Here is a 23,870-nt window from a genome sequence, read left to right on the forward strand (position 1 = left end):
TAAGACAAAGACTATCAGTCTGTTGTCCAAGTTAGGAAAAGCAGCTGAGCCTGCTCAGAGGCTGCCTTCCAGTGGAATGAATAGCTGCTTGACTCTGGGATCTTTTCTCAGCTAAGTAATGAGTTGTATTGATTTTCCTCGAAAAGAAAATTGGACTTTTACAAACAGCACATCAAGCTGCTTGAGTCAGGGTGTTGCCAAAGTGATCTTGTGAACACAGCAGACTCTCACTCTTATCACAAAAGAGGAAAAAAAAAAGTGTCAGTGGGTTTATTCCACAAGGGCAGGTTTAACCAATAAAAACAAATCTCATTGGGAAAGTACCAGGCTAACATGCCCTAAAGAGACACTTCACATTCACCCATTTAGAAGACAACTGCATAAACAACCCCATCATTTATCTTATGTATCGAGGCAGGAGGAGTCCATGTCCCTTTATCAGGTGGTCTCTTCGTGGAGACCACACGAATGCTCTAACTGCTGGCCAGACACATCTCCAGCAAGGACCATTCAGCTACTTCACCCAAGAGCCACCTGATAGCTAATCACTGCCAGTCTAAGCAAAATAACTCCAAGGGGGAGTCAGACCTGAGGCAGAGCACCTGAAAATATCTCTTTCCTCATTCTTGAGCTGTTGAGTATCTTTGACCTCCTGAGAAAGACTCTTCACATGGCAGAGCCCATGAGATTGCCCTATTTGCTGATATTGGATTATTTAGATCTGGCAAACAGAGGTTTAGATGTAATACTAGTTCTTACATCCTGAGTTTTCAATACTTAGTTATAATCTCCATTTCAATTCCCATACTTTCAGCATAGTGTTGAAGCTGACCCAACAGCAGAAAAATATTCTGCCTATTTCTATGCTGTTGCTGGAATACTATTCCTGCCCTGGAACCTCTCCAAACATCCTGGCAGCCATGCAGCACTTTCTCCCTTTCCAGAGGACACAGGTCAACAACACTAAGGTTTCATGATAGCTGGGAAATGCCCTCATTTCCTTCAGTACAAGCAGAAATGCTTCCTCTGCCTTTCCTGCTAGCCTTGTCACCCAGGTGGGACTTGAGATGCTCCACATCTGGCACCAGGGCAAGGAGATAATGATGCTGTACTGCCCACACAAGATGCTGACCAAACACTTGGCTGGTGCTAAGCTCCCTGCTGCCATGGCTCACTGGGATCTGTTATCTGAGCTGGCTAATTGCAAGTGAAGAGAACATTATTTCCTTCCAGTGTGTGGGTGTGCTCAAGTCTCTCTCTCTCCCTCCCTCCTTCCACGATCCTACCATTCCCTTCTTCCATCCAGCCACTACTGGTCCTTTCAGCCCAAATTTGTGCGGTCACTCTCACCAAGGGCAAAGTGCTCCCCAGGGGCAGCACACTCCTGTTTCAGGGCATTGGTTTTAAAGAGCTGAGCCCTGAAATTCCCCCCTAAAGCGGGAAAAGGCTCCTGTTGCTAAGTGTGGAGTAAACACAGTTGCCTTATTTTCTTAGCTTCCTGCTTCCTACAACAACCTGATGCACAGCAGTTTGGGGAGGAGCTGGTGCCAGAGAGCTGTGCCTTGGGTGAGCACTGCAGAAGCATGCAGCTGGGCCTGGCTGCGCACACCGGCAGATCGAGGTGTGCCTGAAGCCCCCACTCCCTTCCCTCTGCTCCCTCCTGGCCAGGGCAGAGCACCCAGGTCTCTTGCAGAGGGTGCTCTCTGCAAGAGCAATGGTCTAGCCAGAAGGGACCGTTGCAGAGTAGGTGCAGAAAGGGGACATACAACCATGACACGACGTATGGTCGCGCTGCTCCCCACCCCAAAAAAAACCCAACCCCGGCAGCGGTTCACACTGTGCCACAGCCCCAGGGGCTGCCCCGGCTACCACATCTCCGGCCAGCAACACCAGCCTCCCACATGGCCCCCAGCACCACCTCCTGCTCCCAGCTTCGGTGCTCAAAACCCCCCAGGAGCCCGAGCACCAAGGCAGCCAGGCACCTGCACCACCTCCAGCTCTCCTGCAAGGCAAGAGGCACCTGCAGGCTTTTTGGCTGTGATAAGGCAATAACCAAGTGCCTGGCTGTTAAAAGCCATGGCACCTAATTATTCTTTACAGTTTGATTCAGAGATCAAAAGATTCCTGTCTCCGGCTTAAACAAGGTCTGTGGACTGTGGGATTAAGCATTTACAGGCAATAATTTCTCTGATCACGCGTGGACACTCATAGAAACCTAACAGGCCAAAAAATCTAAACAACGTTCAAAAAAATAGAAAACTAAAGAGAAAAATCAATAACAATAAGCTTGGTAACAAGAAGTGTTAATTTTGTGATGGTAAATGGGAATTACAGGAAAATGGAAAATAAATAAAAATGCGGATTTAAAGTCATAAAAAACCCAGTTAAAAGAAGCAGCTGACATACTTTCCTGCATCAGAATGGGATGCAATTATATCACTGAATAGACTTTTCTCATATTTATCATATCAGTCATTTTTGTGTTTTACTTACTGCATCAGAAAATCTGGAGAATATTATCATCCCACCAGTAAACCCCTGTTTTATTATTTATTTTTAAAGACATGAGAGGAAGAGAGATTTACAAAAACTCCAGCTTATAGAAGAAGATATTTTTCTTTCTAATGTGGTACAGAAAGTTTATGCCTGTATCACAGAATCACAGAATGGTTGAGGTTGGAAAGGACCTCTGGAGATCACCTAGTCCAACCTCCCTGCTCATCAGGGTCACCTCGAGCATGTCAGACAGGGTTGCATCCAGGCGGACCTTGAAGATCTCCAGAGAAGGAGACTCCACAGCCTCTCTGGGCAACCTGTGCCAGCGCACCACCACTCTCACAGGGAAGAAATTCCTCCTTGTACACACAGCGGGGTCCGCGGCCGCCAGCACCCCGTCACGCCTGCCCCACTGCCCCGGAGGCGGTATGGCCCTCCCTGCCCTCGCGCTCTGTAGCAGCAGATGCTGCACCATGGCGACATCCACCAGGCCCACGCGACCATGGCAGCCATTCTGCAACGCCTGTACCAGACCCAAAGTATTACACCGTCACCTCCAGCAGCTTCGTGACCTCCTCGGTCTGCTGAGATTTACAACCCCTCCACTGAACCCCTTTAATACAGACTATGTTGGCTAAGAGCACCAGAGTTCACTTTGATCCTGCCTAGGGCAGCAACAGGAGATCTCCAAAGCTCACACTAACATCACCTCCTCAAGGAAAGGGAACAACAGCAAAAAAGTGACAGATTCCTGCCTTAAAAATGAGATGCCTGATCTTAGCTGACCATGTTCACATAGCGCCTAAGCCCTTTCCAAAAAAATGGAATAAAAGCAACAAAACCTCTTCTCTCCCCTTGATATCGTCCTTTTAATAATCCTGGAGAATTAGGCTGAATGTGCTGATTACTTTCCATACGCGCTAATCACAGACAAATCAGGCTAGTGGAGCAAAATGCACAGCCCACTGTTCCCTCTCAGCACCCTCCTCTCACCCTGCAGTTAGAGTAGTGTCAGCCTGGAGGGCATCCTGCTGCTGCAATTAACTGGGAGGAGAGGGAGGAAGGAGCCCTTTGCTAAAAAGTTAAGTATGGCTTTCAGCTCATCAGAACAAGAGAGCAAAATGTTGAGGAGTTATGAAAATAAGGTGGTGAGTTCACCATGAAGTGGAGCTTCAGAAGTGATGACGCAGCTCACTGCAAAGAGGAGCATGGTGCTGTGCTCTGCACCAGCAGCCATAAGCTCCCTCGGTTCAAGAAATCCCGATAGGTGCCCTGAACGTATTCCATCGTGAACTTCTGCAGTCATGTTCCAGTCCTTGTACAGAGCTCCATGCCAAACTTACATTTCCAGACATGAAGTGCATGAGAAGTGCTGGGTTATTTCCCAATGCACTGTGGTCATGCCATACATTAATAAGCTGTGATGGGCTTAAACATGGGTAAACCTTTGCCTAAGAAGCCAGGTGCTTTGTACATAGACACAGCCACTGATAAGCTCAGCTTTTGGTTATGATACAGGAGCACGTTTCTAGTCTCTGTATTTGCACAGCAAAGCTAGACAGTAGGGACTCAGAAGAGGGAAAATCCAGATGTCAAACAGAAAGCATTCAGAGCCTATTAATGCAGCTAAGCAAGCGCGCGCGCACACACACACACACACACACACACACACACACAAACTTCTCATCTCCCACGGCAGAAGATTTAAGATGTCCATGCATGTCAAAGAACTGAGTACACAATGTCTGAATTCTTCCTAGGCAAGTGCAAAAGTCTCTCCCCCTGCTTTAAGTATCTCAGAAAGATAAAAACAAGGCTCTGAAGATGTATTATTGCTGAAGCGGGTTCCTGTTATTCCAGCACCTGGAAAATCCACATTCTCATAAGTTGTCTGAGTGGGAGGTTTGAGTTCTGTACCCCTTCCCCACCTGGGTTTTGTTAGCCTTTGAATGCTGGAAGAACCATCCATCCGAACCCTGCAGAAAAGTTTGCACTGTGATGTGGATCAGGCTGTCAGCAGCTATGCAACATGGCCTGAAATCTCAGGCTTTCAGCAGTTTGGTTCTCTGGGAATATAGACTTAGCCAAACCACTCATCTTTGGAGTTACATGCAGCAATCTGCTCTGACAGCAGGTGGCTTGAGAAGTATTTACTGAAAGATGGATTTTCCTCCCCATCATGCCTAGAGCAAAGCAGTTGGACAAAGCAAAAATTATCACAAAAATTATACACAGTGACAGAGTGAAAACATGTCACAATAAAAATGCATTCTGGTGTTGATTTTTTTGAGGGGTATCCCAGCTGCGTTCTGAAAAGCTCCCAGTGCTCCCATTAGTTATTAGATCTGTTTAAAGCAGCTCCAAGAAGGACTGCAGCTTTCTCCCTATGATGTTGATCAGACTGTTTTTCTAGTTGGAATGACTCTTCAGTAGTGAGGAATTCTGTTGTATAATTCCAACATTTAACCCAGAATATTCTGGGTTAAAAAACCCAGATTAAGGGTCTATTTGAGTCCTGTGTTAATGTGCTCCTAGGTGAGCCATTTTTGGGGACCAGCCTGCCAGACAATGGCACAGTGGATGCTCTGAGTTTGCAAGGAGAAGAGCTCACATTGCTCACCACATCCAACCCAGGGGACCTTGTAGACTTGACTGCCTGGCCCTCTCTGTGCCATCTTACAGCTCTCTCGGGCTTATGCATCATACTACAGTATTCGTGCAATGGTCTAACGAATGAGGTAATAGTTCAGGCCCTTAGAAACTCCCTCAAGAAATGGAGCTGACACTTACTAACCTCCTCCGTTAGATCATGCATTGCCAACTCCTGATGTGATCTTGACTTCTTGGTCCTATCATGACATCATTTACGTTTTCACACATGCAGAGGGAGATGAACTGAACCCCAGCAAGCAAATCTGAGAATAAAATTTTCCCTCCAGAGGCACATTCTGTTTCAGACATACCAGTTAGGAACGCCTCCAGTTCTGCACAATGCAAAGGTCCTTAGGCCATTGGATCCAGGGTCTTCTCCTCATTGTGTCCTCCATAGACACTGGTTGTAAAGATTTCTAGGACCTTTGCTGATATACATCTGAAAGACAAGGCAAAATCATCAGGCAAGGATAGAGAAGTGTGGACTTTGTAGAATACATGTGTCTGTACTGCAGCCTGGGGTAGAGTGCTCTGATCAGTACATCGTGAACAAAAGAAGCTCACATTCCTCAGCTCCACCAGAAAAAAAATCCCCTGTACGCTTTTAGAAGGAGGCCCAGAGGGCTGTTGGATCACTTCTTGGAAAGAGCAAAACTGGAGCAGAAATTAATGTTAGATTAGTGAGAAGTTTAAACGGAAACCCCTCCAAGACCACTTGTATACTCTTTGAATGAGTACTGAAGGGTACCCTACAGGCTGTCAATCATTTGCAAGGCTCTGACACCAGCATCTCTGTTTGCAACCTGAATTCATTTTGAACACAGTGTTCCCAGCAGCAGTTGGAGCTATTGGCTTAAGAAAGAAACCACTTGAGAAGCTGAAGCAAAGAAACATGAGAAAAGGAGAGAAACCAACCTCCCTGCTTCTGCAGGATTCTCAGAACAGCACACCAGAGAGGTTCAGTTAACAGGGGAAGGACTGCATAAGAGGGCTACTGGGGACTGAGCAACAAGATAGCTCAGATCTGGCCTCTTCTGTGTGGATCACTCCCTCTTGTCCCCCATCCCTTAATATTGCTCCTGCTTCTGCTTTAAAAAATAAAAATAAAAAAGACCCAAAAGAAGAGAAGTTAGTAATATGTGACTCCTTTTCTTGAGTATGTAAAATACCATTTCTTATGGGAAACTATAGATGTCCACATGCCGTTCTCTTGATTCTTAGAAACTCTTACATACACTCACAAACATCCCAGAACTATGACTAAAGATGGCTGCCAACATGGCAATGTAGGAACTCGTGATTCATCGGCCTCTCCTGCAGGCAAACCCTGCTCCCTTGTATCCACGCTCCCCACCAAGGCTGGAAGCATCAGACTGTGCACAGCCCATTTTCCAACTTTCTCCAGACAGCTTTTCCCATGCCTACAAGCACATCTCTTATCTCCAGTGAGAGCTCTCCGTCCCTCCTCCTCTGAAGTGACAAGCTGCGTTAGACTATTCAAAATCACATTTGGTTCTCATTTTCTAACAGCCATTCAAGATAATATTTTTAGAAGAAGCTGTATTGGTATTTGCAAAAAATAGCCGCCTATGCTTTTATCCCAAATGGGGTCTTTTCCAAGTTTCTTTTCCTACTTTAGTCGTATTTCTAAAACTGTTTGTGTTAGACAATCCAGTCCTGGAAGAGTGTTAAACAGACTCTCCTTGCACTCCTTGCTTATGTCTTTTTCTGCATTAGAAGGCAAAAGTATGATCAGCTGAGCCGTAACCCAGTGTTCATACCCCATGGATAAAGCCCCAGTCTGAGAGCCATACCTGGGCGACAGGAGAATCACTGTGTTCGCTGGGTGCTGCTGATGTCCACACATCAAGAGGAGCAGCTTACCATCGCCTATGCATGTGAGTCCTTCACTAGTTGAGAAATGCTGATTGACAGCCTGGTGCAATCCATCAAATGGAAATAAGAGCTGCCGGCAGTGCCCACGGGGCCAGGGCTGGTATTTGCCAGCTGCTAGATCTGCCTGCCTGGCTGCATTGTTCTGGGGGCTCTCAGAAATCTGCTTTGGGAACTGTTTCTGCAGCTTGGCTATGTTTTTGGCTCTGCTGAAAGCCAGGTATGGTGAGGGAAAAGAGATCCCTGCAGGCTGTGAAGGCTCCACCGTGGGCTAGGAATGAAGCTTGAGGTAATTAAGTAACACAGAGAGCAAGCAATAAAAACAAAGACAGATTTTTTAGCAGATTCCTGGAGAAAAAAAAGGGGGGCTTGGGCTTAATGAGGTCTTGCAGCGATGTCCAGAGGAAAGGAGGGCATGGGAGCCTTATGCCTCGGAGAATGGGCCAGTGGGGAGCTTTGGACAATCTGCAGCCACAGGAACAGAAAAGCAGAACAAGGCAAAGAGAGCCCTGGGGCTTGGTTCCTTCCCCGAGCGTTCACCCACAGGGCATCCTACAGCCACTGGGAGGATGGTGGGTCTGCCACCTCTTTTCTTGATGCTGCAAGGATGCCTCTGCCCGGAGCAAGGACTGTTGCCCCTGGGCCACCTCAAGCCTGTAGCAGGACTCCCTTCCCCACTGCCAGCAGGATGCAAACCTCCCCTTCCTGGGCAGGAGGAGACGGCGCACAGCCCCATGAGTCAGCCCAGGGCAGTGGGTGCCCTTCATCAGTGCCATTTGCTGTGCCTGAGGGCTCAGTGACAGCAGAAACCAGCTGGGATGCAAAACCTCTGGAGAAAGGAGGGATAGGAAACCAAAGGAGAACCCGTGCTTGACCATAAATACGCTGGGGCCACAGGGGCCAAGCACCACCACACCATACACCCCTGCCTCCAGGCAGGCAGCAAACTCCCTGTCCCCGTGCTGTCCCTGGGCAGCACAGCACGGACTAGTGAAGGGACAAGCAAACGTGCCCACTGAGGCTGAAAACCCAGAGAGGGCCTTGGCAAGAGGCCTGGGCTATCCCCTCTGCCAAAAGGGCTGTGGGGTTAATCCCATTTCTGCCTGCAGCACTGCTTCAGGGAGCAGTAAAAGCAAGTTGAATGTTGGCTTTCTGACTCACACTGGTAAGCTTTATCAACTGGCCCACACTGATTTAGTAAAACATTGCATCTACCCACAGTCTCTGTGTCCAAGGGAATGACCCACTCTTAAAGGCAGAGCAACATCTTTGGATGGGTTACAGCAAGGACGCTGAACCCTCATTTTCTGCCACAGCTTTTTTGCTTGACCTTTTTCAAGTCACTTCACCTCTCTGAATGGGTTTTGCTAGCTTCATCCCCATGCAAGAGGTGATGAGAGGGACAAGTCATTAATCTACTAATGCTTCTGAAGCATTTCAGATGCCAGCAAATGGAACTGGTCTGCTGGATAATTAGAGCACTGTATTTATCCACCTGCTTAATGGGACATCTAGTCTAAATGTACAGATCATATTGCTGTGTCCTGACAATAATTTTATTTAGAAAATTCCTGCTGAGATCTTGCACATACTTTTAAAGTACAGCTTACTGTACTCAAAACCAAACACAAATCAATTAAAATACTGCCACAGGACAGGGTAGATAGAGAGAATAGAATTGTGCTAGGGTAGGGGCATTAAAAACCTGAGCAGTGAGGGGCGTACATCCCCAGCCTATCTCCTTCTAGTGTCTATCATCAACCATTACCAGCACCTTGGGTATATGACAGGAGCTGTAATACTGCAAAGCCATGAGAAGGATGCACACAGAGAGACAAAAATATCAGGCTGAAAAGGACTTTGGGAAATAATCTAATTCACCTTCTTGCCCTAAGGGACAAATTCTAAATCACTGCTATCCCATCTTCTGCAAATTGTGGACCAAATATGGACACCAGGCTTAAAGACTGGTGATTTCAACAGAGCTTCATCAATTTACTCTCACTGGGGGAACTGGCCCCAGTCAAAGTCCTCTTAAGGGCTCAGCTGCTTCCCACAAGCTATGCACATCCTATTACTTTTATTTCTCATTTGCCTTTTCAACACCTGTCTGTGCTGACCCCCCACGTGCAAGACCTTCACAGCAGAGGTACCATCTGTGGTGATGTGTAGGACCTCACAGATCTGGCACTACGTCACCATCAGTTGCATGGAGATGGCATGATCCTGTCCATCAATATCAAGCATGATCAAACTATACTGCCTAGCAAAAGAGTGGGAAAACCTGATAGAAGTACTCTTGGGATGCATAAACCTGCTTATCCTCCTCCTGCTTTAAGTGGCTAGAGAGAAGACACAACTGCATATGACTGATAATCCAAAGTGCTTTAATTCACATGAAAAACGCTAAATAATTTACCTAAGTAAGTGACTTTATGTTAACAAATAAAATTTTAACTACTGCTGTAGGAACAGAATGGATTTATTTATCATTGCAGGTTATAAAGTAATGTCAGGCTCTTATAGATAAAGTAGGATGCTGCAATATTTATAAGATATCTGAATTTATTTTATAAACGAGACTTCATCTATATGTAACTATATCAAACTCCTTGCCAGCAGGCAGGCAGGCAGGCACCTCAGTTCCAAACAGATCTTTGATTTGATCAAAATGTAAACTGCTTTTTTCATTCCTCATTCATTGGCAGATGTATTTAAGACAAATGAGATTTCTAGATACGTATCTACATCCAAGACCAAGCAGCTGATTTCTGACTGCTACATAAAAAGGCTTGAGCAGAGGGACAGAGTGAAAAAGGGGTAATAGCAAGGTCTTAGCACTTCCAGAGGTAATAAGCCATGAGCAAAACAAGTCAAACCCTGCCCAAAGGAGAGTTTTGGAAAAACACAGGGAAGGAGGCAAAGCTCATTTTGTTAGATAATGGAGAGACAATAAATAATCCAACCAGCACAAACTAAGTAGCATAAGGAGGCAAGAGGGCAGGAGCCAAGTGGGTTTTTTCCAAATCACAAGACCATACCTGAGGTTTTTAATGAATTTCCAGGTAATCTAGCCCATCTCTGGCCTATTCAAATTGTTGCAAGCAAACAGCTGAGGGCTGAGAGTGCGGTTTTGCTGTGGTTTTCTTCCCCGGATTTGACAGAAAGCAAAATGCCAGCTGTCTCTGTTGAGTTTTATTAGCTGTTTTCTTCCCTAATTAAGCACTACGCACCCAGGCAGAGGCTTTTCCTGCCAGCAGGTAGCAGCGCTGTGGGCCACGGCGCCTGCGGGCAGCAGCTCCCGTGCCCTGTTCTTGGCCCTGCGCTGAGGTCGCCAGCAAGCAAAGGGAAAGGGAGCCCAATGCAGGACCGAGGATTTCCTAAAATAGGCAGCTTGCTTTCAGGTGCAGGAAGTTGCAATGAAAAAGTTGATCCACTTCTGGAAGAGTCATTCCAGGTCATGGATCTGCTGAAGCACAGGCCCAGTGCTGGCCCCTGGGCTGAGCACACCCAGCTCTGGCAAGCAGGTTCCTCACTCCCTGCAAAAGCCAAGGACGGTTTTCACCTGCTTATTGCAACCACTCCTCCCTCCATGCCCCAGTCAGCAGCCCTGCAGCGCAGTAAAAGCCTGCTGAGCATCCTGGTCCCACTGCTGTATCAATGTTAGCTCACCTGCACTGAGAGGAGCTAGTGCCTGTCAGCATGGCTAACACCAGAGAAGATCTGTCTCAGCACAGGCACGGGAGAGATCCGTGACACACCGAGATCACATACTCTCACGTCCTCTGCTGCCTCTGAGCGTACTCACGTCTTCCACACACAGCCGCTGACTGCACCGCCCCCTCCTCGCTGCGTCTTCCACAGCCCGGAGGTGCTCACTTTTGCTCTACAAAGCCCAAATCACCTCCCAAAGGCTCCGGTTTGCCATTGCTCTCATGGCTGACCACGTCCTTAACGTTTCTGTGCAACATGCTGCACATGCAGAGGCCTTTCCTGCAGTGGCTGTGGCTGAGCTTCAGCAGCAGTTAGTGCTGAGCGTGGCACAAACCTTCCCTCATCACTGCTCAGGCAAATGCCACACGACAGAGTCTCAAATTGGAAAGCACCGGCATGGATACTAGCATAAAAGCATTTAAGTCCTAAATTCTCAAAATGGATAAATGGGAAAAACATCCCATTAGCCTCTTCTAGCCTTTTAGGCTGGATTTTTCATGTCTGGATGTACAGCAATATCATCTGCTTTACACCAAGCATTTCCCCATCCTGCTTTACCACCTCTCGCTTTCCATGCATTTCACTTGTATCCCCACAAATGCATTCCTTCTTCCCACTCCCTGTCAGTGTTGTATCATCAGCAATAGTAATCCACGGAACTAAGGTGATGAGAAACGTTGTTTGACTAAGAGGTTAAAAAAAAATCCCCCTCATGGATGGACGTGGCTGATGTGAATCATTTCCCAAAAGAGCCCTTCAGGTGTCTGGGCCACCCACCTTTCCCAGCTGCGTGCCTCGGAGAAGACGTTTCCATGAGAATTACACAGCAGCATAGGCAGGAAGGGGCATTTCAGTAGAAATCGAGCAATGCCTAACATACGAGTAGGTTGTTTCCATTGCAAAGGATTTAAGCCAATTAACACTGGACTATACTGACAGCTGTCACCACTGCATCTGCAGCTAGAATTGTCCAATTTTACTGTAAGACACCCTAATCAGACCAAGTTCCATTCATACCAGTTATATGGGCTGCATACATTTTCTCTTTGGTGATTAGTCCTGGCACAGCCACTTGTTACAAACAATTTCCCTACCTACAGCACTACTTACCTTGCTTTCCTCAGTGCACGTCCAGTTCAGCAGAGCAGCGTTTGGGTTTTCTTTTCCTCTTTGCTGAATTGTATTAAAACCATCTCATCCAAAGGTTGACCAACGTACTTTAAATAATTACACTGCTGTTCAAATTGTGTTGAATGTGTCTTCATTATCCTGAGACAGCACTGGCAAAAGCCTGTGATGGTAAATCCCTCACTGTAAGGAAGTTAGATTATTTAGTTTTAACTGGCCATTTTAACTCTTCTGACCCTACAACACTTTGAGACTGGCTTAAAAGCCAAGAAGGTGCTTTGAAAACAGTAAATGTAGAATTAAACTAACTTCTTTGAAGTTTAAGTCTTTGGATTGAGTTTAGGTTACTGGCAAAATGCAGACCATGAGAGACAGAAAGAACTTTTCCCCTTTTTTCACAGAATCACAGAATGGTTGAGGTTGGAAGGGACCTCTGGAGATCACATAGTCCAACCCCCCTGCTCAAACAGGGTCACCTAGAGCGTACTGCACAGGATCACATCCAGGCGGGTTTTTCTTCCTCTTTAACCTGCCATAGGTTCTTATCTCCCCCTATGACTTCTGCATTTGGGCTGTGAAAAAAACATAAGGTCCTGCGAGCCTCACGGCAGCAGGGTGGAAGTGGTGGGCTGGTGCATCAGGGACCCTGCTCTCTCTTCTCCTTGGCCACCAGCTGTCCAGCTTCGGCTGACACTGGTCACGTTACTGCTCTGTGGCTCGGATACTCCTCTGGGAAACAGAAATCCTTAGTAATTTATTTGGAGCCCCCTGCAGAAATGTGCCTTTCTGGTTAGTAGTGCTGTCAATTTGCAGCAGCGCCTATGAGCAGGGAGAGGCTGAGCCGGGCTGCAGCGAGCCTGCAAAGTGCCAGCACATCCCTGCCTAAATTAACAGGAAGCTTGTCCTGGCACGTTCAAGAGCCGTTTCTGGTCCATTGTCTGCATCGCAAAACCAAGAACAACTCCAGCTTCACACCGAGATGCCTTACCACTCAATTACCCAGAGACCACGATTGCCAGGATAATCACAGGGGCAGGAGAAGCGGCACCACGGGTGCAAATCAGCAGCACCCTGGTTGAGCTCCGGAGGCCTGCCTCGCTCAGGGTCTAATCCTGCACGTTGCGTCTGGGACAGGAACCGTTTGTCAGAATTTTTGTGGTGGCAAAAGTCATTCTGGTGATAAAAGGCCAGAATTCAGCATTTCACTCTCTCTAAAAAAGTCAATTAATTCTGAAAAGCAGAAGGTCAGCTGCAGAGTTTTAAATATTTATCTTTACATTTATTTTATTTTTTAACCCAGGGAATTTTTCAGTAACACCATAGGGTTTCCAGCTTCAGAAGTCTGCTTTGCAGCAACTGCAAGCTTGTGGATGAAGGCAAAGTGGTCCTGAGCAGGAATTATTTTACCAGAGATGTCCAGCAGTAGGAATTTCTTTTTTTTTTTCTTTTGTTCATAGAGAGCAACCTAAAAGCAAAACAGGAAAAAGGCCATAAAGTCACAGTCCAGCAAAGCAAAACTGTTTCAATCAGCCAAGGAGCAATCAATTCTTTCATGTAGCAGTTGATTTAAAACAAGTGTTTTTCATCTCTGGGAGTGAACCCTACAGCAGGTCACCCAGCCTGGGAGGACTGCAAGGCTGCTCTTGCAAATGCCATGCCCTGAGCTGTGCTTAAACAAGTAAGGGCCAAACATTGCAAGCAGCTCACTGTTTCCCATGCAGGGAAGCCAAGGACAGTTGGGTCAGTTTGTCTCACCTCCACCAGCATTCACCAGCCCCCAAGCTTCACCCCATTCCTTTTTCAAGGAGTCAGCTACTGGCATTTGACTCAAACACGTTTTTGAAAGCCATCCAGATCTCCCAATCTAGGGCATCGCTGAAAGGAAACACATGTTAATAGAATTTCTCTATTAACGCAAAACACTGGCCCCAGGAAATCCCTAACTGTCCAATCACTCCAGAGCCTCCCAGGAAGGACGTTGTTCCTCTGTATTCCCTGAAATCTGCTGCAGGCCATTCTCCAAGCCATGGAGGGCCAGCAGGACCTTAGACTCGATCCAGCACTGAAAGCCTCTCCTAAACTTGATCAAACTGGAATTTAGCTTCATCCCACTAAAGACACAGCGAGGGACATTTACTCCTTTACTGATACACCTCAAGGCCTGTGCCCAAGGGAGGGAGACCCCTTCCTGCTCCTATGGCTTGTCCTCACGCCTCTGTTGGATTTCAGAGGCTGCAGCCCATCTTGCCTCCCCATGTGCCTCTGGGTCTGAGGTGCTGGCCCCAGATGCCGGTGGTCCCTGAAGGAACAAACTCTCTTGGGGAACCATCCAACAGCCAAGAAAGTCCCTTGACCAGGAAGGGATAGTAAATGACCAGCTCAAATATCAACGTCTCTAATCGATACCTGACCCACCTCCCTGAGGGGGCCAATGCCATGTCTGCCTTGGCTTCCTGGGCCATGTGGACGCACCTCACCGAGCCCATACAGGGGCTCTCCTGCACCCCCAGCGGGTGAGGAACGTCCCCCCTCCTGGGACCAACCAGGCCACGTAAGCCTTGCTCTGACAACAAGGTGGGTGTTTTATGGTGTTTCTGCTCACTGCTCAGGACTCAGACTACAGACCTCTTTGGTCAAGAAGTGCCCAGGATCCGGCCCTGCCTATCCCTTGGCAGAGCAGTCTGTGAACTGTTTGAGCATTAGTGGCTAATGCCAGCGACGGATTCTCTGCTAATCATAATCTCCCTTCACTCCATTTCTGCAGCTTGGGATTAGGCACAGCAATTGCGGCTATAAATTTCTAACAAGTCACAAAGATGTTATTACAAACCAGCTGCAAAGTGAGGCTCACAGCAGAAACAGTGACAGAGCTCAAGTGCAGCCGTCTGCCAGGGCATTGGTTGTAATAAGGAACTAATCTCCACAGACTTTGAACTTCTCCAGGGGCGAAAGAACAGGCAATGTTAAGAGAGAGAAAAATAAAAATAAATAAAAATAAAAATAAGAATAAAGTAAAATGCTCCAGAGGATGAGAACCTCACCAGTTCCCTCTCACCTGGATCAGCCACCAAACCCCGAGGGACATCCCAAGGGCAGGAGGCCCACCAAGCCCTGGGTGAGGAACAGGAGTGCCGGGGGGGAAGGGGGTACTCATGGCACAGCGTAGTGGTAGACATGGGTCAAAACCTGCCGAGGTTCCCCAACGCCTGGGAAACTCATTTTCTGTGAGCAGAGTCAGAGGCCAGCATTGCTCCTCGTGCAAGCGTGCTGCCCTTGGGACGCTTCCGAGCAGCTCGTCCCTGCGAGCAGCCCCTCGCCCCTCTGAGAGCAGAGGCCAAGGCCCCGCAGAAACAAGCAGGTGCACTAGCAGGACAAGAGATTCAGAGACGGACGCAGGCAGTCACTGCTCCGTGGCCTCCCTGCTGCCCCTGCGGCTCCCCAGGGACATTTCGGGACACCCGCCTGGCCAGGCCACCCGGCGGGACCCGCCACGCACCGCCGAGCTGTGCTCCGGGGCGACGCCGCAGGCTGCCCTGCGCCGCAGGGAAACCCGCCAGGCTCGAGCCCACCTGCGGCACCTCCGCGCACCGGGACAGCCCGCGCGGTCGGCAGTGCCACCCTGGATGAACCCACACCGCGCAGGCAGGCAGGTCCCTCCTTCCCACCCGTGCACCATTAACCTTTGAGCCCCGAAATAAAACGCTATAAAAATCAGCCAAAGTTCATTTTGCCCCATAATGTGCCGTTTGCCCAGGAACGAGCTTAGAGCACCGAGGTAGCTCTCTCCCGATCACAGGGAGGAATTAGCTCCCGCAGGCCCTGCAGCCCAGAGGGGCCCTTCCCCAGCAGGGCTGAAGGGCCGACGGAGGGCACGGCAGAGACTGCAAGGACCGGCAATCCAGGGAAAGCGAAATGAAAGCTATGTCACAAGGGGCAAGTGCAGTAAGATGTTGGAATTCAGACACTGGCCACAAGGACAGGCAGGTAGCTCTGCCCTGTCAGACCAGGGAGCTGCTGCCTCCAAGGGAAATAGCCCCTAGGAGACTTTATTTGATAGGGCTGAACCGTGAGGAGCACGCTTATATCGGGAGGGATGCAACCCTGAAGGCACTGCTTCAGTTATGTGCACTTTTACCTTTGATGGAAAGTTGGGGACAATCAGACACAGTTCAGTTGCACAAAGTTTCACTAACTAAAAGTCCGTTGAAGTCCCATTGCTGCCCTCAACCCCAACAAAACACTCCAGCCCATGCTAGAGATTTGGCTGCAAGGAAGACAGAGCAGCAGAGGGACCGGAGCAAGCGTAGCCGATGACGGATAGAGCTGAATGACCTCCCGCCCCCAGGGCACTGTCCCCCGTGGTGCCCAGGAGGGCTGCTGCCGACTCTGGAAAACTCTCCAGGGCCAACAGTACCAGCTGAGATGAGGGAGATGGAGAACAGGACACTGCCCACATCAAGCCCTCCTGACCTGCAATGGCCCCCACAAGGAGGCCGAGGCAGGAGCAGCAGCCAGCCCTTGGTCCAGTTCATTTATCAGTGTCACCCCTCACAGACACCATCCCACTTTGGTCGCAGAGACTCAGAGCCTGGATCATTTGTGCAGCTCAGATGGGCTGAGAGAGGACAAGCTGGGACACAGAGACATCTCCAGGGGTGCCAAGGTCACAGCCAAAAGCTAGGTCTCCCCTCCACAGGGAGCTCTAGAGTATGCTCTATCTCCGTCCACTCCTCCTCGCCCTGTTTCTCATGAGGTTCAGCGTGGGACACCGCAAAGCACCCACACCAAGCAGCAGCACTGCTCACCAGCCCTGGCCCATTTCTAGACTTTCCAAGCTCCTGCAATCGCAACCTCGGTGCAGAGCAAACCCCTATGGCTGCGCACCCCAACACAGCTCCATCACAAGTCTCTGTTCACTTACTCTCCACCAAACCAGAGGCAGAGCATGGAAGTCAGGTGACTTCAGGTGCCCAAACAGCCAAGGCAGTGGGGAGACCAGAGCCAGAAAGCTTCTGAACAGCAGTGGAAGGGGAAGGCATTTAGGACCTTTGGAAAGCTAGCCCCTTGAATACATCCCTTGTTCCCCTTCCAGCCAAAACAGCAGGAATTTACCTCTAAAACGTTGTCTCTTGGAGGTCCTCAATCTGCAAACAACTGCACACAAGCTCAGCTGCACAGCTACACACGGTGCCAGGCAAAACACACGCTAAAGTACCCACAGGATCCTGCCATAGAGCCACCTGGCATTTGGGGGTGGTGAAGGATCACAACAGAAGCGGGTGCTGATCCAAGTCCCTGCAACCTCGTGAAGGCAGGTGCCAACACAGCACTGCTACCTTCAGCCAGAGAACAACCTCCCACCACCCTCCTGCAAAGATGGGTCTCAGCAGCGTTGGCTCAATGACAAGCAAGCTCAGAGGTCCTGCTCTCAGGGCCTGGAAACAAAGCCCACACCTCTGGTCAGATGGACACTCTTACCTGTATCAAGAAATACACTACCTACCTTCCAGGCGAATCATTTCCAATCGCATCTGTGACACAATTATTAGAAACCTCCTCCACCAAGCTGCTGTAAGAATACTGCCCCAGCCAGACGTCCCCACTGAGGGGCAGAAAGGGTGCACTTCCAAGGAGCAAACTACTGTGAAACCCTAAGCTCTTCTTTTTTTTTTAAGCAGCACAAGAATGCACTTACTGTGGCATAAAAGGAAAAAAAAAGAAAAAAAAAAAAAGAAAAGAAAGAAATATCAAGGACTCATTTGTTATTATGCCACTGTGCCGTGAACTGAGCCATTGTTTCTCGCCCGGTATAACAATGCCTTTCAGAAAACACAGGCGCTTTTCCCAACACATTCCTTTAGAAGATGTCAAGACCATAGCTGCCAGAGAACTGGTGAACAGTTGAAAAAAGAAAATACAGGTAACATTATTCAGAGGATTTTCACGCTTGATCTGTAAATGTCTTTTTTTATTTAATAAAAATAATCATCCATTATAGCAATTTCCAGGTTTTTTTGATTTTTTTTTTCAGTAAAGCACAGCTTCTTTGCTTTCCTCACCTCTTGAGGATTCAATTCTGAAAATGTAAGTGAATGTAAACATTGCTCTCCAGATCCCAAAATACACTCAGGGACCCTTGGAGATAATTACAGAGTTCAAAGAGAGAGCAAAATCAACAAAACACTTCTAAAAGTAAAAAGGTACTATTTTCTCTAAGTCTCTTCCTGTGCACTGTACAACGCCAGTATAGACAAACTCACTTTTACAAGAGTCTTAAACAAAGTTTGCTCTTTCCAAACAATTTCTGTGATTTGTCAGTATTCAATAAAGCTGCTGTTATAACATTAAAAGGCTTTCCGACACATTTATTGTAACAGACAAAATGTTTTTCCTTCTAATATTCTCCAGACACTTCTTCATGGCATAAGGATGTTAGATTTGTTCTGTTCAGGTTGGGGTTTTGTTTTGGGGTTTTTTTTTTGTTTGTTTGTTTTCTGTAGCAGACAGAGCTGAAAGACATTTCAGGAAAGGAGTGTAAGAAAGAGCAGTATTTTTTCTCTCCTGCTCCAGTCTCACAATATTTACATCTATCTTCTTTTAAAAAGCATAATTACACTATAAAATACTAGGAAACCTGCCAGTAAGTTTCACATTTCAGATTTTTGCCCTGTATACGATTGAGACCGAAAGAGGGACAGTTCAGCATCCCCTACAAAAAATGAGAGTGGCAGATTAAAAACTTAGCTCTGGCGGCAAAATTCAGAAAGGTAGAACAGCCTCTGCGCACAAACCTCCGCAGGAAGGAAACCCCGTCGGAGTCGAAACGGCAGAAATCAATACAAATCAGATAACATGATATGTGGAGCCCTGATACCTGCTCTGAAATGTTACGTATTTACAGTCAGAGGTGGGGGAAGTGAGTTAGTGTTGAACCCATTTCAGTGCTGCAGGGTGGGGTAATGTGAACGGAGATTAGCTCGTGGGAGCTTGGCCAGCTCCCAAGCTTCACGCTGCAGGAGAAACAGCCTCCTGCAGCCCCTGGGTCACCCCCAACTACCTGCAACCCCCCTGGTCTATTAGCATCTGTTTTAGTAACTCCTTCTGACTGTCTGTCTCAACCGTCTTGTGTCACAGTATTGCATATGTATTGTATCAACAGGCAACACAAAAATTAAACAGAGTCAGATATGACATTAAATATATATGTGTGTATATATATTGTGTAGTCTGTGAGTCTAAGCTTTATAGCCCAAAAATCCACAGGGCAATTGAAATTTTGGTAATGTTATCAAACTGCCAGGTAGGGAAAATGACCCTAACTGTTAGAGGGGAAAAGGAGGAAGGAGAAAGAGAGCAACTTTTCAGATGTCAAAGATTACTAAAGCATTCACAGTTTCAAAGCTGCTTGCTTTACAAAAATTAAGACATTCAGATTCTGGGATACAATATAGTATTTTACAAGGGGCTTAAAATTAATTACACATCCAACAACAAAAAGAAAAGATACAGTAACATAAAAAAGCCAACCCCTCTGAGGTGGTGTACTCCCTCTTTGTTGTTCATCTCATGGAGCTGCACATCAGTTGTTTTGTCTTTAAAGAGTCAAACTGAGCAGTCACAAAGATATCCACCGAGAGATTCTGGCAAAAGAAAAAAAAAAGGAAAAACGAAAGAAAAACTAACAAAATAACTAAGCAAGTCAAAAGCCATCCTCCCCTGGAAAGCTGAATGCTACGGCTCAGACTTCCACTTGCCTGCTGCTCCTCGCTGCTGCTGCCTGGCGTTTTGACAGGCTCATCTCAGGTTTTAAAGGCTTCCAGCAAGCTGAAGGAAACCACCCCATGCAAGCACAGCCCAAGAGACCCATGCCTTACTCTCCTATGAAGTCTTGAGTTATTTAGTCCTGCTGGTAGCAAAAGGTCCTTCAAACAATCCTTTTTCTCTCTATCCTGCAGAGGATCCTTTTGAATGCCCGTCTGAAGTCATGGTTGAAAATGGTATAGATGACAGGGTTCAAGGAGCTATTGCAGTACCCGAACCAGAAGAAGAACTTGAAGAGGGTTTCAGGCACGGAGCAGCTCTTGCAGAGGGCCATCAGTGTGTAGGTGAAGAAGAAGGGGAACCAGCAGATGACAAAGACCCCGATCACCACTGCCAGCACAAAGGTAAAACGCTTCTCCCGGTTCTGCCTGCCCCTCCACCGGGACCCTTTGGTGTTCCTCTCTTCCTCTGCCTTCCTGGGCAAACTGTCCCCAGGCTTAATCTGGCTCAACTTAGTCTTGGCCTTGCCCCTCGACGGTCTCTCTGACTTCTTACACCGGCTGTTCTCCTGGTGCTCGGAGGAGGAGGTCTCTTCCATGTCTATGCCGTTGACCTCCCCTTCCTGCCCACCACTGCCTCCTGCCACCTTCTCCCCGTTAAGCTGGGCTGTTGCTGGTAGGTCCTCCTTGTCAGCCAAGCCATTCTGCCTCTTCTCAGGGCACTCTGCCCTTCTGCTCGGTGGTACCCTGGTCCGTCTCTTGGCTATTTGGTAGATGCGCATGTACACCAGGATCATGATGAGGCAGGGGGCAAAGAAAGAGCCGATGCAGGAAGAGATTATGTACCACTTCTCATCATTGATCTTGCACTCTGCCACCCCCTGGTCAGCCTGCTGCCCACTCTTCCTCTCAATGGAGATGAGTGGTGGGAAGGAGATGACAGCTGAGATGACCCAGACGATAAAAATGATGCACTTGATGCGGCGTGGGGTACGCTTGAGGTTGTACTCGATGGCTTGTGTGATGGACCAGTAGCGGTCCAGGCTGATGGCACACAAGTGCACAATGGAGGAGGTGCAGAAGAGGACATCCAAGGCCAGGTAAATCTCGCACCAGACCTTGCCAAAGTACCAGTATCCCATGACCTCATTTGCCAGGGAGAAGGGGATGACCAGCGTGGCCACCAGGATGTCTGCCGAGGCTAAGGAGACCAGGAAGAGGTTCTGGGGGGCTTTGAGTGCACGGCTGGTGAAGACAGCGATGATGACCAGGACGTTGCCAAAGACGGTGAAAAGCATGAGCAAGACCGCCAGGCTGATGAGGGTGACGGTGGTGTGCAGGGGGTACGGCGTGCCCCAGCCCGACCCGGCACCGCTGTCGTTGAAGGTCCCGTTGGTGCCGGGCGGCGGGTAGCCCTCCTCCTCCTCCAGCTGCCGCTGGTACTCCATGGAGGGGAAGAAGTGGCCCCTCTCCGTGAACGGGCGCTCCAGGTTAAACATCAACCCCGGCTGCGCGGAAACCCCCGCCCTCTGCCCCTGCGCCGCCCCGCCCGGGCTGCGCGCTGCCGCGCCGCGCTGCTCCGCGGGGCTCCGCGCTGCTACTCCGCCGCTCGGGGCGGCGCTCCGCGGCGCATCTGGGGCGCAGCCCGCAGGGGAGCGCGGCCGGCCGCGGCGGCGCCGCTTACCTGGGCGCGGGGCGCGGAGCGGGGCGCGGGGCGGCGCGGCTGCAGCCGGCGGCGGCTGCTCTGCCTCGCTCGCCGCCGCGCCGCTTTATAGCCCCGGATCAGGCCGGGGCTGCCGCGTCAGCCCCACGTGGGGAGCTGCCCCCGGCGCGCACACACACACACACACACACCCGCACACGCTGCGCGTACACACACACACACAGCCGCACACGCTGCGCGCACACACACACACACCCGCGCACACACAGCCCTTCCCACGAGCACTCACTGCCTCTTGCCTCAGCCCGCTGCGCACTCGCCCTGCTCAGTGCCCGCACCCAGCGGCGCGGCGCGCACGCACACAGCCTGGCCTTCCCCGCACTTCCCAGGCGCACGCAGCCTGCCGCGCTGCCTTCTCGCACGTCCCGGCTCTGCTCAGCCCCACTGCTCAGCGGTCGTGCCCGCCTGCTCAGCCGGCACACGCACACCTCCACGCCGCCCGTACTGTGCGCACACGCGCTCGCCCCAGCGCCCAGCCCTCCGGCCCGCGCCCCAGCTCCTCTCCCCCTCGGCCCTTCCCGCAGCCCTCGGCTCTGCTTGCACACCTTCGCGCGCACACGCGCACGTGCCCGCTGCTTGGTGCCGAGGACACCCCCGGCTGCCCTACCTGCTCGGCGCCAGGGCCTGCCGCCGCTCTCCGGCCGGCCCCATGGCTCCCTCGCGGCTCAGCGCCCCCCGGGGCCGCCCAGGCCGCGGCGGCGCGGGCGCGGGCAGCCTGCGGGAGAGGAGAGCGGCGGCCCGCGAGCGCGGAGCGCGGCAGGTCGCAGCGACGGGGCGCTGCAAGGAGGGGGGCAGTGGCGGGCGGCTCTGTGCCCCCCGGGGGCCCGGCTGCCATCGAGGAACTCGTGCGCCCGCGCGGGGCTCCGCGCCGGCACGCCCGCTCGTGCGCGGGGGCGCGCTGGCCGCGGGGGCGCCCGGGCCGGGGCCGGCGGCGCGGGCGCTGCTGCCCCGCGGGGCCGCGGCGGGGGGGGGGGGGGGGGCGGCGGAAGGCCGCGTGCCGGCGGGAAGAGGCCGGGGGCAGCGGTGGCCCGAGGCGGCGGTGAGGGGCGTCGCCTTCGCCAAACCCCCGCGCCCAGCCTCGGCGCACCGACCGCCGGCAGCGAGGGCGGCCGGGCCGGGCCGGGCCGGGCCGGGCCGAGCCGAGCCGGGCCGAGCCGGCGGCGCGGCCCCGGGCAGCGCGGGGGGGCAGTGGCACCTGCTGGCGGCGGCGCCGCACTGCACCGCGCTCCGCGCACTCCGCGCACACCGCGCACCGGGCCGCGGCCAGCGTCCCTGCGGCCGGCGCCGCTGCCAGCTCCTGGCTACGCGGGCCGCAAGCCCGGCAGCAGCCACGAGTGCCGCGCCGCGAGATGGCCGCCCTCCTCGCCGGGCGGCAGGAGACAGGGGCCACCAGGCCACCAGGAGACACGGCCCCTCCGTGGAGCAACCCCGCTGCGCGGCCTGCCGCGGGGCTCCTCAGCGCCCCGCGCGAGGAGGAGGGGAGACGGGCAGCAGGCCGAGGTGGGGGATTGCCCGCAACACCCTGCCCAGCCCCGGTGCCGGGCACCGTCCCCGGGCCGCTCCAAGCTCCTCGCTGACCTGGAAGCAGTAGCAGCACAGAGGGTGCCGTCGCCCACCGCTGCAGCTGCAATGGCAGCACAGAACATTTTTAACAGAGAAACAGTAATAGTGACGTACCTGGCAGTCAGTCCGGCCTCAAAAGCTGTCAGCTCCGAGCACGTACAGATTACTCACCAGTAGAGCACGTTGACTCCAGCCCTCATCCCTCATGCTCGTGGTCTCTTCTCTTTCTCCTTCATTTTCAGATGGCTTTAATGACGCTCACTTGGTGCTACACATTCAGGCAGCTTTCAATTAATTGCTGTGCTGAGCGCATGGACCAATGAACGTTATTTCCTTGGCGAGATGGAGGAAGCCCTGTCATCTTTGTCCCTGCACCACACACCGTGTTATAAGCCAGGCCCAGACCACCTGATGACACCCAGGAGAGAGAGAGAGCAGGGGTGGGAAGCAGAGTTTGCGAGCTGGAGAGCACAGCCTCTGAGAGCCGGCCAGGGAGGAAGGGAAAGGAGAGCAAGGGGGGAATCCCACTGTTTGAGAACGCGAGTACAGGAGTCACTGTGCTATTTTGCCTGGCAGAAGAGCAATCTGTAGATGTGATTTACAACCTGGAAATTGAACTCGAGGTATGTTCTTGATTGTGCATGCTGTAAAAATCTCTAGCAGAGAGTAAACACATGAGGGCATGGATGTGTGCATGTAAGACAACAACCATAGCACGGTGGCATCTTCCCAAGGCCAGAAGAGCTGGGGCAAATACTGCAATAGCCATTAAAAACAAGATCAATTGCATAGGGAGCCCCTTCAGAGTATTACAAGATGCCCTGTGCTTTGCTACTGATCCAGGGCCACAGTATAAGCACAGACTTTGCAAGGGGCAAATGAAGACACAAAGGATGAAAAGACTTACCAAAGCCTGTGGTAAGAGCAGGGAAGGCATCAAG

General features: G+C 50.7%; 1 protein-coding gene across 1 annotated transcript; it reads right to left on the minus strand.

The window, feature by feature from the left end:
* Window positions 1-17,876: 17,876 nt before the first annotated feature.
* On the minus strand, window positions 17,877-21,142 carry ADRA2A (adrenoceptor alpha 2A). The gene has a single exon (XM_062580034.1). The coding sequence runs from the start codon at window positions 21,140-21,142 to the stop codon at window positions 19,808-19,810; it is 1,335 nt and encodes a 444-aa protein (XP_062436018.1). The 3' UTR covers window positions 17,877-19,807.
* Between the last annotated feature and the right edge of the window lie 2,728 nt (window positions 21,143-23,870).

The sequence above is a fragment of the Rhea pennata genome, chromosome 7 (genome assembly GCF_028389875.1).
Source record: "Rhea pennata isolate bPtePen1 chromosome 7, bPtePen1.pri, whole genome shotgun sequence".
Taxonomy (NCBI): Eukaryota; Metazoa; Chordata; class Aves; order Rheiformes; family Rheidae; genus Rhea; species Rhea pennata.

Bases quoted from the DNA above. Each gene is read 5' to 3' on its own strand.
- ADRA2A (XM_062580034.1), bottom strand. From the start codon at position 21,142: ATGTTTAACCTGGAGCGCCCGTTCACGGAGAGGGGCCACTTCTTCCCC.